We start from the raw sequence: 13,510 nt of genomic DNA, 5'->3' as shown, positions 1-13,510 counted from the left end.
TAAGCTCTCCCGTGTTTCAGTCTCCCACCTGTGTACTGGGTGTATTGTTGAGCTGGGGACTTGGGGTGGGGGGAATAGGAACAAGAACAGGAAAGCCACCGGACTTGACACCGATTTCCGACCCTTTCCCTGGGGTGGGTGCCGGATGCCGGCCAGCCTGACAGCTCCCTCTTTCAACGACCAAGCGCTGCCTCTCCCGCCCGCCACAGTGGACTGCAGCGGAAAGTCAGCTTTTCAGACTGGAGCATGCGGAGAAAGCACTGACCCTTCCGCCCTCCTCCCACCCCAGCCACCAGATACCACTCCTCCCCAACCCCCAAACTCCCTGATACAGGGTCCCGCCTTCCCCTTCCGCCCCAGGCCCCTCGATAAAGGCTCCGCCCTGTGACGTTACGGAGCCCCGTGCTGATTGGCCGGCTGCGCCATCGTTGCGGAGACTTCCTTCTGGGCCGCTGCTGCTGACTTAAACTTTGAAGGGGGAAAAAAAGAGCCACCGCGCTGTGCGACCCTCCCTTGCCCCCCACCCGCCCCGCCTCCGGTAATGGCCCTTCCCCGCCGCCCCTGACCCAACTTTTCTCCAATTTTCGCGAGCTGTGAGAGTCTCTTCTTTTAGCCCTGGCCCTGGGGACCCCCTCTCTCCCCATCCCTGAGCCAGTCGGGTCCCTATGATCCACTAGGTCCCTGACCAAAGACTGCTTTCTACCCACAAGGCATCCTCAGGCCCGCTCTGAGTTTGAGCCTGCCGTCAAACCTACTGGATCCTGGGATCCCCCTGCTCCGCTCTCAATCTTCTCTCTCCCAGGGGCCTTGGATTGGGGGGGGGGGAGAGTCTTTTGATTCTAGAGACCCTGCCCTACCCGATTTTCTTTTTTGGTTTCTTGCCATCTTCCAATATCTGGGTGCCCTCCTTCAAACCATTGCTTTTCTTTCTGTGCTGTGCTCCCTTGACTCCCGGCGTTTGACCCACTAGATTCCTTTTCTCTCATTGCCCAAGATCCCGCCATCCTTCAGTCTCTTAACCTGACAGATTTCTCTCTCAAATGCTTGCGTTCTTACCACTACCGCACGAGAGCTCTCGGATCTAGGTCCCAGGTTCCTCGGCGAGCTCCAGGCGGCAGGTCCGGGTCTGGCCCCCATGGCCGCCGCCCCCTCCCATTCTGCCGGACTCCCGGGCTCTCCTGGGCCCGGGTCTCCTCCGCCCCCCGGTGGCTTGGAGCTCCAGTCGCCGCCACCTCTGCTGCCTCAGATTCCGACCCCAGGCTCGGGGGTCTCCTTCCACATCCAGATCGGATTGACCCGAGAGTTCGTGCTGTTGCCGGCCGCCTCAGAGTTGGCTCATGTGAAGCAACTCGCCTGCTCTATCGTGGACCAGAAGGTGAGGGCATAGGGGCTCTCCTCATGAAGGAGAAGAGACTTCAGCGTTGTTCCGGGGCTTGCTGGGAGGGGAGAGAGGGTTCCTAGGTAACAGCCGAGGAGGGGCACTACTCCCCAGTTGTGTCCTCACCCTACCACTGGTTTGAGAGAGGCCCGGGTAGGGGTGGGGTGCCTCAGAGGCCTCCCCAAATTGCGTGTTGCTGCTTGTTGTTGTTTTCAGCAGCGGGCAGGGAGGAAGGGAGGGGCCTGCCAGGTGTGGAGTGGAGAAGAAGGGGCAAGTGGGAGCTGCGGATCAGGGGGACCTCTTCTTATGGTCTCACTCTTGGCCTCCGTTCTTTGGAAACTGTAGAAATTGAAGCCGTGCTGGCCATGGTGATCGGGTGACATGTGTGGATGTGTGGACTAGCTGCCAGGGGCAAGCAAGGTCTCAGGGTGCAATCTCTACCCTTTCCCAGGCCTAAGATGGGGTGTGAAGGAGCAAGGCACCCCCCAAAATCCTGCAGACTCTATCTGCTCTCCGAATCACAGTTTCCCTGTAGGTACTCTTAGCTTTAGCTATCAGGGTTCCTCCCAAGAGTCATGACAAGAGGGAACCCGTAGGACTAGATGCCCAAATCCTAGGAACATTAAAAGTTACAACCAGGCCAGGTGGTAGTGGCCCACACCAGGAGGCAGAGGCAGGTGAATCTCTGAGTTTGAGGCCATCCTAGTCTACAGAGTGGGTTCCAGGACAGCCAGAGCTACACAGAGAAGCCCTGTGTCAAAAAACAAACAAAAGTTATGACCAGGCTGGTAGAGCCCTTGTCTAGCAAGCAAAAGCCACAAGTTACATTTCCACCCCACCCTACACCTCTCATCCTGGGGTGGGGGATGCTTTTGTGTAGTTCAAGTGCCTGATTGTGAAGATGTTAGAACCTGAGTCCTGAGTAGTTGGATATTGAAATCTTTTCATACTAAGGCATCCAAACATTAGAGTCTTAAGTTGATCATGTTGCTGTCCCATAAGAATCCTAGAAGGCACCGACAGCGGGACAGCCGCCGCTGGAACCCAGAATGTACACTCTAAAATGAGCACATCGGAATCCAAAACATCCGGACTTAGCTTTTCTCAGGCTCCTGGAAATGGATTCTTTGGGTTTGGGGGAAGCAGGAGGAAAAGGGTCACCTCCCCCATTTTCCCTAGGGGGTGAAACTAGTTTAGAAAAAGACCTCCCAGGTCTGGCACTTTTGTAACCCCAGCACTGGGAAGGCAGAAGCAGGAGGATCAGGAGATTTACGTCAGGCTAGGGCATCTCCATTCCCTAGTCTCAAGGGAAAGAGAGAAAGAAAGGAAGGAAGCAAGGAAGAAAGAAAGAAAGAAAGAAAGAAAGAAAGAAAGAAAGAAAGAAAGAGAGAGAGAGAGAGATATTAAGCTACTACGAGGGCCAAGGCAGTACTGCTTTTCTGTTGAAGATGGGGGGTTGTGCCCACCAACTCCCCAAGACCAGCCCAGCTGCCACTTCTAAACCAGCTGGCTTTATGGGAAGCAGGATTGGGGCTCCTGTGCATGAAATTCTTGGTGCGAGAGTCAGATCCCCAGCCTCCCCTCCTCAGGCCCAGCCAGTTTGTTTTCTGCTCTTCCTGGGGTACAGGTGCTGTTTAGGGCCCCTTCCTGTCTGCCTTCCTTCCCTGTGCCCCACCTGGGCAGTTTCACTTTCTGTTTTACGGTGTTTCATTTCCTGCCCCCCCCCCCTTCTCAAGCTGGGACCGGGACACCTGGGTCTTTAGAGCACGGGATGAGGAGAGACCTCCTTACCTCTAGCTATCTTGAGCACCCCCACTCAAAATTCCCAAAGCACCCCCTCCTTTCTAGTTCATTCTGCCCCAGTGCTGGGCTAAGAGCCAGGTAATGGACAATAGAGTCAGGAAGGAAGCTGGGGTGGAGATATGGCCAGAAGAGAAGGGGGTGATCACTCAGTGCCCCACCAGCTCTGGAAAAATCAAAGTGTCCATTCTGCTCCTGGAGCCTTTAAACGCCCCCCCTCCACTTTACCCCTCAGCTCTTCTCTTGACAGTCCTGCTACCAGACTCTGGCCAGTGCCTGTACCCCCACCCGGCACACCTGCCCCCCCCACTAGCTCAAGCTAGGGTTGGGAGGGGCCAAGCAGGAAGCGGTGGGCTGTAGGGTCTCGGTTTCCGGGGGAAATAACCGGTTCTGCCCCTGGAGGGTTCAAGAAGGCTGCCGGCTGCTGCTGCTACAGGCTGCTCTGAGCTTTTCTGTTGCTACCTCCCCCTCCCCTTAGTTCCCAGAGTGTGGCTTCTACGGCCTGTACGACAAGATCCTGCTCTTCAAACATGACCCCACATCGGCCAACCTCCTGCAGCTGGTGCGATCAGCTGCAGACATCCAGGAGGGCGACTTGGTGGAGGTGGTTCTGTCGGGTGAGAAGCGGCTGTCACCCCGGGGGCGGGGCCTCGGGCTTGGGGCCAGGTCTCTGGGAGAGGTGACTGAGGGTGGGCATGGAGGGGGCTCACCTGTGATCCCAACATTCCCGAGGCACAGACAGAAGGGCCACACATTTCACGCCATCTTGGGCTAAGAGTGAGACATTCGGGCTGGACAGTTGGCTCGGTAGTTAAGAATACTTGTTACTTTTTCAGAGCATTGGGGTTTGAGTCTCAGCACTCATATAGCAGCTCCAGTCCCAAGGGATCTGACGCCCTCTTCTGACCTCAGGCACAGGCACAGGCATACATGCTGGCAAAACACCATGCCACAAAAATATAAAGTCAACAAATCTTAAAAGGGGGGAGGGACTCATCAAGAGATGTGTCCCTTGGAAGTCTTGGGGAAAACAATTTGCTTATTTATGTTTATTGATTTATTTATTTGAGATAAGGTTTTATGATGTAGCCCTGGATGGCCTGGAACTCACAGAACTCCTCTTGCTTCTCACTCTGGAATTCTGAGATTAAAGCTGTGTACCGGGGGCTGGGGAGATTGCTCAGTGGTTAGGTTCACTGACTACTCTTCCTGAGGACTCAGGCTCAATTCTGAGTGTCCACATGGCAACTCAAAACTGTCTTAACTCCAGTTCCAGGGGACCCGACACCCATGACAAAACACCAGTGCACATCAAATTTTAAAAAATAAGTAAATAAATAAGTAAATGAAGGGTGTACCAGAACCTAGAACCTTGTGCATGGGAGGCACACACTACAACAGTGAGCTATACCCTCAGCCCACCAAAACTGTTTTACATTTAATGTGTGTGTGTGTGTATGTGTAGTACAACTTCTGGGAATTGATGCAACACATGGTGCCTATATATCCGGACTCAGGTCATTGGGATTGGCAGCAAGCACCTTTTAATTGCAGAGTTGTTTTGCTGGCTCCGGGATTGTTTTATTCTATTCTATTCTATTCTATTCTATTCTATTCTATTCTATTTATTTATTTATTTATTTGTTTGTTTGTTTGTTTTTTTGAGGCAGGGTCTCACTATGACCTGGAACCAGTAGACCAGGCTGGCCTCAAACTAACAGAGATCTGCCTGCTTTGCCTCTGTGTGCTGGGGTTAAAGGCGTGTGCCACTGCCCAACATCCAGGACTGTTTTAATAATGCAAAAAATATGTGTTCTGCCCATTAAACAACCCCCTACTAACTCCTTCCTATCAGGAGGCATGTAGGTTGGTTTTTTTTTTTTTTTCCAACACCGGGTTTCTCTGTGTATTGCTGGCTGTTCTAGAACTCACTCTGTAGACCAGGCATCTACCCTCTTGGCTCAAGTGTGTGTCCCTCCTTGCTTCCCACAGCCTCAGCCACCTTCGAGGACTTTCAGATCCGTCCACATGCTCTTACTGTGCACTCGTACCGAGCTCCTGCCTTCTGCGACCACTGTGGGGAGATGCTCTTCGGTCTTGTGCGCCAGGGCCTCAAGTGCGATGGTTAGGGGCAAAGGGACTGGGCAGAGCCGGGGAGGTTGGGAAGGCTGGGGTCAAGAGGTGGAGCTTAAATGGTAGATGAGGTAAGCTCTCAGGGAGAACTTGGGAGGGAATGGGATACAAGTCTGTGGGCAGAGCCCAAGGGGTGGAATTAGTGGGCTAGGTTAAGGCTTTAGGGCTAAGTTGGGGAATATGGGCCCCTGGCTCTGGAATGGATGATAATTACATAGCAGGGAAGGGGTCTGAGTTCAGGCCTGGATGCAGCATAGGAAGCACTTCCAGAGTAAGCACTCGGGGAGACTTTTTTACTTATGTTTATGTTATGGGCGTGTGTGTCTGTTGCACCCCATGCATGGGGTTTGGGAGCTGAAGCAGGTCCTCTGCAAGAGTAATAAATGCTCTAACCGCTGAGATCTCGAGGTGTGGTGACAGAAGCGTGAGCACGTGTCAGTCAAGCAAAGAAATAGATCAGGAGGAGAGAAATAGTAATGATTTATGAGGAACTGGCCTGTAGGACTTCGAGGCTGGCCAGACAGCTCTACAGTCCTCAGGGCAGCCTGTCTGGGATCACAGGCGCTACAGGCTGAATTCTACAGGCTTGGGAATCTTTACAGCTCTTTAGAGCTTTGGGTCTAGTGAAAATCAGGCATCTTCATCAACAGGATGTGGACTTGAATCCAGTACACAAAATACCTGCAGCACTGAGTCTTAGGGTTTCTCACCTGTGTGCTTGACGCACAGGACTGTTTCTTTAGGTGGGGGTCAGGCCTAGTAGTGAATACAGGTTTTGGCTCTGATGGTCTTGCGCCCCCTACAGGCTGCGGGCTGAATTACCACAAACGCTGTGCCTTCAGCATCCCTAACAACTGCAGCGGTGCTCGCAAGCGCCGCCTATCATCTACGTCTCTGGCCAGTGGACATTCTGTGCGCCTAGGCAGCTCCGAATCCCTACCCTGCACCGCGGAGGAGCTGGTGAGGGGCTGGAGAATGGGGATGGGTTAGAGTCTGGGGGTTGATGGAGCCAGACAAGTGCTAACTCACTCATCCGTTCCTTCCACCCTCGCTGCTGGGTAGAGCCGTAGCACCACAGACCTCCTTCCTCGCCGACCACCCTCGTCGTCGTCGTCGTCCTCTTCCTCTTCCTTCTACACAGGCCGTCCCATTGAGCTGGACAAGATGCTGATGTCCAAGGTCAAGGTGCCACACACCTTCCTTATACACAGCTACACACGACCCACTGTTTGCCAGGCATGCAAGAAGCTGCTCAAGGGTCTATTCCGCCAGGGCCTGCAGTGCAAAGGTCAGTGGGACCAACTAGGAAGACTGTGGGTCTGAAAATGTCCCCCCCCCCCCAAGGAGCACAGAATTTCGGATCCATGTTCTGAATCCAGGCCATCCTGGAGGTCTCTGGAGTTCTAGAACCTTAAACTCTTGGAAATCTAGATTCCTAGAATAGGATAGAATTCTCACTATAAAACCTAAGAATCTGAAAATCAGGGAAGCTTAGGAGCAGAGATCAAGACTTCTGGAGCTAGCCATGGTGGTGCATGCCTTTAATCCCAGCACTTGGGTTGTGGAGAGAGGTAGGCAAATCTCTGTGAGTCCAGCCTGGTCTACAAAGTGAATTCCAGGATAGCCAGGCCTGTTACATAGAGAGACCTTGTCTTGTAAAACCAAATATATATACGAATATGTATCCACAACTTCTGGAATTAGACACCTGTAATCCCACCCCACTTGAGATGTAGAGACAGAAGGGCCAGGAGTTTGACTAGCCTTGGCTACATAGTTTGAGGCCAACCTGAACTACATGAAATGGTGTGAGAAGGCTGGAGATGCAGCTCACAGAGTAGAATACCCACCTAGCATACCAGAGGCCCGGGTTCCATCCTTCATGGTATTCCTACTACCTTTTTCTTTCTTTCTTCCTTTCTTTCTGTCTGTCTGTCTGTCTTTTTTTTTTTTTTTTTTTCAAGACAGGGTATCCATGTGTAACAGTACTGGAACTTGCTTTGTAACCCAGGCCGGCCTTGAACTCACAGAGATCTGCTTGCCTCTGCTTCACAAGTGCTGGGATTAAAGGTGTGCACCACCACAGCCCTGCTCTGCTGCCATACCTTTGAGGCAGATGGTGGCACACAGGTTTGTAATCAGCCTGGCAGTTAAGTCACCTCCTTCCTTAGCCAGTTCCTGACCAAACTGGGCTGCAGGAGATCTTCAAAACAACAAAAACATTTGGAAGAAAGACCTGATGGCCCATGCATCTAAACGAATGCAACACTTCGGTGTTGGAGACGAGAGGATTGTTCTTGGCTACATAGAAGGTTCTGGGCCAGTCTGAACCATAAGAGACCCTGTCTCCAAACAGCAACAACAACAGTAAAAATATGTACTTGCGGCTCTCACCTGTAGAACCATCCCCCCAATCTTTACAGTGCAAACCTTAATCCTAGCACAGGAGGATGACAGGAATTAGATGCTGACCACCTAAGCTACGTAGTGAGACCTTGTCACACACACGCACTCATATAAACACAATGACTCTCTCCTTTCCTGTCTCCTCAGACTGCAAGTTTAACTGTCACAAGCGATGTGCTACCCGTGTCCCTAACGACTGTCTCGGGGAGGCTCTCATCAACGGAGGTAAGACTCTTGTTGCGAGTTGTTTTACATCTTACTCCTTTTGAGGGGCCTGCCACCCAGCTCCCAAGAAAACACACACAGAGGCTTATTCTTAGTTATGAATGCTCAGCCTTAGCTTGGCTTCTTTCTTTCCAGCTTCTCTTAACTTAAATTACCCCGTCTACCTTTTGCCTCTGGGCTCTTACCTTTCTCTATTCTATATACCTTTCTTTGGTTCTTTCTCCATGGCTTGCTGTGTAGCTGGGTACTGGCCCCCGTTGTCCTCCTTTGCCTCCTTGTTTTCTTGCTCCTCCTTTCCAGATTTCCCCTTCTGGTTATCCTCTCCGCCTGCCAGCCCTTCCTGTCCTTGCTTCTGCCTTGCTATTGGCCATTCAGTGCTTTATTAGACCATCAGGTGTTTTAGGCAGGCAAAGAATCACTGCTCCACATAAGAGAGACAGGGTGGGACTGGGTGGAGGCTCTTCTGATGCCCTGTCCCCACAGATGTGCCCATGGAGGAGGCCGCTGACTACAGTGAGTCTGACAAGAGCTCCCTCTCAGATGACTTGGATGACTCGGGTGTCATCCCAGGCTCCCACTCGGAGAATGCTCTCCATGCCAGCGAGGAAGAGGAAGGCGAGGGAGGCAAGGCGCAGAGGTACACAGGGCCCTTGAGGAGGCTTCCCCACCGCAAGCCTCTGCTTCTGTCTCTAAGATGGGCTGGTGCTCGTGTATGATTGTAAATATTCTCAATTCCTGAGCCCCAGCCTTTTATCTTTGGGGTCTCTCCTTTTCTTTTTAAAAAAATATTATTTGGGGGGGGTTGGTTTTCTTTGGGGGGGTCAAGACAGGGTTTCTCTCTATGTAGCCCTGGCTGCCCTGGAACTCATTCAGTAGACCAGGCTAGCCTCAAGCTTAGAGATCCTCCTGCCTCTTCCTCCCAAGTGCTGGGACTAAAGGTGTGCACCACCACCGCCCGGCTTCTTCCTTCATCATTGAAAAGATTTTGTTTTGCTTTCTCTCTTTTTAAAGCTCAGGGGAAATGTATTAGTGTTTGAAAGAAAAACAGCACAGTAAACCGTAAGCTCATCCGCTGCCCTGCGAGGTTAGGTAGAAAAGAGAGCCGTGCCTATTTGAGTTAGGATCCAAGAAAGATGGCAGGCTCAGCAACAGAGGTGAACACACAGCTGAGTGGTCGGAGGAGAGGCAGGCCTTCGGAGCCTGCAGGACAGAGTCTAGATGCCAGTTAGCACTTACTGGAGAGCCTCTGTACGCCAGGCTCTGTGCCAAGCTTCTAGGAGCTGGAGACACACAGAGGTTAGGTGTATGCTAGGTGGCCTGATTTCATAAAATTGTGGGATTGGGATTGGAACCCAGGGCCTTTTGCACGGTAAGCTCGCGCTCTGCCTCCAGGCCGAAGCCTAAATTTAAGGTAGCTTAGTAAGATGGCCTTCTCAAGAGTCACCCTTCTCCTGGGCACATGGCTCGGAGAGGTGGAGTGCTTGCCTGGCCGGCAGGAAGTCCTGGGGGACCCTTAGCACTGTTTAAACAAAGTGTGGCAGAGTATACCTGTAGTCCAGTACACAGAAGGTTGGAGTAGGAGGACCAGGACTAGCTCAGGATACCTCAGACTAACTCAGAAGGCAAGGTCGGGGGCTGGAGAGAGAGCTCAGCAGCTGGGTGCAGTTCCTAGCACCCACATGGCCAACCGTCTTTAACTGCTGTTTCAAGGGCTCTGACACCCTCTTCTGGCTCTTTCAGGTACCACGCTGTGCAAACAAAGCACTCATACACATAACATAAAAGGGTTTTTTTGTTTTTTTTTTTTAGGTTAGACTTTTTGTGCATAGTCTTGGTTGTCCTGGAACATGTACCACTATGCCCTACTAAAATAAATAAATCTAAACAAAACAAAACAAAAACCAACCAAAATCCAAAAAACATAGCCAGTTTAGCAAGATGGCTCAGTGGGTAAAGGTGCTTAATCCCTTACGCCACATAAAGGTAGGAGGAAGAAGTAGACTTCACAGAATTGTCCTTCAGACCTCTCCCAAACACACAAAATAATATAACAAGTTAAAAGAATCCTTATTGGGGGGAGGGGCTGAAGAGTGACTCAGTGATTAAGAGCTCTTGTTGCTCTTGCAGAGGACCTGGGTTCGGTTGCTAGCTCCTATGTCGTCATCATCATCTTCTATGCCTGGCCATGCTAAGCACGCACGGACAGCCCGTTTAGTCCTGGGCAGTCCTAGGTGTTTGTGTTATTGTCATGCCCACGGTTCCACAGTCTTCCTTTATGCTGTCTAGCAGTGTTTTTTGGGCCTTCTTCTTCGCCTTATCCCGTGCACTCCTCCAAGCAGTGCTATCTTCAGGGATCTGCCGTCCTTCATTCTCAGGACACGGCCGGTGCATCTCGGACGCCTTGCCGTATCCTGTGGTTTACTTCCTTCTGCAGATGGGGATGTTTCTTAATGTCATCCGGAGGCTTACAGTGACTATAACTGTAGCTCCCCTGATTCTCCTCTGCCCTTAGCCACACCCACACACATCATACATTTACATAAACTCCGAAAATATATATTTTTTTTAATTAAAAAAGTGAGAGTCCCTTTGCTATGAAAATCTAAAATCTCAGTAGGGAAAGAAACAGCATTTTCACATGACTGCTCAAAGATGTCCCTGTGGCCCCAGGCAGGACATGTGACTTGTAACATCTGGCCTGTTCCCTGCAGCTCACTGGGGTATATTCCCTTGATGCGGGTGGTACAGTCTGTGCGACACACGACCCGGAAATCAAGCACTACCCTGAGGGAGGGCTGGCTGGTCCATTACAGCAATAAGGACACACTGGTGAGTTGGGGGTTGGGGGCGTGGCTATTCTGGGTGCTGGTGGGCAAGTGGGCGTGGTTAAACTTCTGGGTGGGCTGGAAGAACTAGAGTTGACAGGGGTCCTGAAGCCTGTGTGGGCAGGATTCTCGGTGGGCGTGGTCAGAATTATGGGCGGGCCAGAAAGTGGGTAGGTGAGGCCAGTTGGGTGTGACTAGGTTTAAAGGTTTGTTAAAAAGCTTGAGCAGATGGAAAACTCAATGGCCAGATGGGTGGGGCCTAGGTGGGCGGAGTTAGAGAGGGGAGGGCTGGGAAAGTCCAGGTTAAGTTGTGTCTAGGAACAGGGGTTCTGCAGTGCTAGAATAGAGGATATATTAGAGAAAGGAGGCTGGGCAGGATGTACAGCCGGGTGGGTAAGGCCAAGTCGAACCACAGTCCCAGCTAGGGGAGAAGCTAGGCTGGGTATTGCGCTTGTAAACCGCCGGGCTGTCCACCTCACCCTGTCCGTGTCTCTCCGTCAGAGGAAGCGGCACTACTGGCGCCTAGACTGCAAATGCATCACCCTCTTCCAGAACAATACAACCAACAGATACTACAAGGTGGGCCTATGTCCTCCCTCGCTGCACCTCCAGTGACCACCCCACAATCTCCTACCCACTGTCCACTTGATTCCAGCCTGGGTGCTTTCCAGCCCAAGGAGCAGGGCTGGTTCATTAGCCTCTTAGGCCTCCCGTGTCTCCTGTAAAGAGTCCCGTGGGCCAGTGTGAGAAGTCAAAAACAGTCTGTGGATAACAGCGAGCTTGGGGCGAGATCTGCCTGCTTCTGTCTCTTGAGGGTTAGGGTTAAAGGCGTGTTGCACCATGCCCATTTGTCTTTGCTGCCACTGCTTCTGCATGGCTCTTCACAGTCATCTCTGTAGTGTGACTTTGTCTCTGCAGCCAGGGTCTTTACTGAAACCTTCAGAGGCAGCCAGACACAATGATGAGTGATCCCTGCTCTGGCAGGGAGAGTTCAAGGCCAGCCTGGGCTCCTTGAGACCCTGTCTCAGAAGGAAAACACACACACACACACACACACACACACAGTCACCAGTGTTCCAGTGACTCCACTGATTTTGGAATACAGATCAGGTTTCCCGGCTTCCGCCATGTCTTCCTTGACATGCCCCAGCCTGCTTCCTTCTTACCTTTGCACTCCTCTAGCTCACCACATAGCTTGTTGCGTAATTCACTTTTTCTTGTTTGGTTTTTCAAGGCATGGTTTCCTTGTGTACTCTTGGCTATCCTTGAACTCGCTCTGTAGACTAAGCTTGTCTTGAACTCATAGAGATTTGCCTGCCTTTGCCTTCTGAATGCTGGGATTAAAGGCATGTGTCACCACTGACTATAAGTCGCTTTTTTTTTTTTTTTGCTTGTTTGTTTGTTTTGTTTTGTCTTTCAAGACAGGGTTTCTCTGTGGCTTTGGAGCCTGTCCTGGAACTAGCTCTTATAGACCAGGCTGACCTTAAACTCACAGAGATCCACCTGCCTCTGTGATGTAGGAGGGTCATCTATCTATCTGTTGCTTTCATTGGTTAATTAATAAAGAAAACTGCTTGGCCTGATAGGTCAGAAAATAGGTAGGGAGGGAAGACAAAACAGAATTGTGGGAGAAAGAAAGCAGAGTTAGGCAGACGCCATGAAGCTCCAGCCCAAGATGGACGTAGGTTAGAATCTTCCCGGTAAGCCACCACCTCATGGTACTACACACATTAATAGAAATGGGTTAATCAAGATGTGAGAGTTAGCCAGTAAGAGGCTAGAGCTAATGGGCCAGGCAGTGTTTAAATGAATACAATTTGTGTGTTGTTATTTTGGGTGTAAAGCTAGCCATGTGGGAACTGAGTGGGACAAAAAGCAGGCCTGCTCGCCTCATCACTACACCTCTGCCTCCCGAGTGCTGGGATTAAAGGAATGTGCCACCACCACCTGGCAAGTCACTTTTTCAAACCCAGGGTCCAACTTAAACACTCTACCATTGAGCCTCATCCCCAGCCCCTCACTGGGGGATTCTAGGCAGGGGCTCTACCACTGAGCCACGCCCCAGCCCTTTTCCTACTTTTTGTTTTTGAAGCAGGATCTCACCAAGTTGCTTAGGTTCCTCCTGCTGCCGCCTTCCCTGTGACTAGGATTATAGGCCTGTGCCACTGAGCCTGGCTGTCCTCTAGTTGTCCTCTCTTCTCCCTTCCTTTCTTTCTCAGTGCTTTGCCTGCACAATGGTCCCTGCACTTCCTCTTCCACAGCCTCCTCCTCATCTGCTGTTTTGACCTCATTTTGTCTCATGGACTTTCCTTGCTCCAAACCTTTTTATCTCTCCCTAGAGCCCTTAGACAAAATCAGTCTTTTTTTTTAATTTTATTTATTATGTGTACAACATTCTGCCTCCATGTATGCCCACACACCAGAAGAGGGTGCCAGGTCTCATTACAGATGGTTGTGAGCCATATGTGGTTGCTGGGAATTGAACTCAGGACCTCTGGAAGAGCAGTCAGTGCTCTTAACCTCTGAGCCATCTCTCCAGCCCAAAATCAGTCTTCTTTATATGGCTCCTGATGTCCTTGTGGAGCCTCATGGCCTTCATTTATACATACGTCAGACACTTGTCAGGTGCCTACAGCGTGCCAGGTACTGTCCCATGTGATGGGCACAGCAAGCTTTCTTCAGCTTTGCACATGCTGTTCCCTGTCTCCTGTCAGCTAGCTAACTGTTCTTACGGTTGATGTGG

The 13,510-nt window shown here is 51.2% G+C and overlaps 1 protein-coding gene across 1 annotated transcript in view; it reads left to right on the top strand.

The window, feature by feature from the left end:
- Window positions 1-543: 543 nt before the first annotated feature.
- Prkd2 (protein kinase D2) overlaps window positions 544-13,510 on the top strand; it is a 32,440-nt gene continuing 19,473 nt past the window's right edge. The window contains exons 1-9 of the mRNA XM_050132199.1: window positions 544-1,375; window positions 3,657-3,795; window positions 5,171-5,302; window positions 6,117-6,271; window positions 6,374-6,599; window positions 7,865-7,942; window positions 8,426-8,579; window positions 10,654-10,771; window positions 11,269-11,346. Coding sequence (XP_049988156.1) covers window positions 1,136-1,375; window positions 3,657-3,795; window positions 5,171-5,302; window positions 6,117-6,271; window positions 6,374-6,599; window positions 7,865-7,942; window positions 8,426-8,579; window positions 10,654-10,771; window positions 11,269-11,346 — 1,320 coding nt within the window. The 5' untranslated portion in view covers window positions 544-1,135. The remainder of the gene's footprint in view (window positions 1,376-3,656; window positions 3,796-5,170; window positions 5,303-6,116; window positions 6,272-6,373; window positions 6,600-7,864; window positions 7,943-8,425; window positions 8,580-10,653; window positions 10,772-11,268; window positions 11,347-13,510) is intronic.

This window comes from Alexandromys fortis, unplaced genomic scaffold, assembly GCF_014885135.2.
Source record: "Alexandromys fortis isolate MF-2015 unplaced genomic scaffold, M_Fortis_MF-2015_v1.1 scaffold_408, whole genome shotgun sequence".
Lineage (NCBI taxonomy): Eukaryota > Metazoa > Chordata > Mammalia > Rodentia > Cricetidae > Alexandromys > Alexandromys fortis.
The sequence above is the reverse complement of the archived record's forward strand: the minus strand, read 5'-3'. Positions and strand labels throughout refer to the sequence as shown.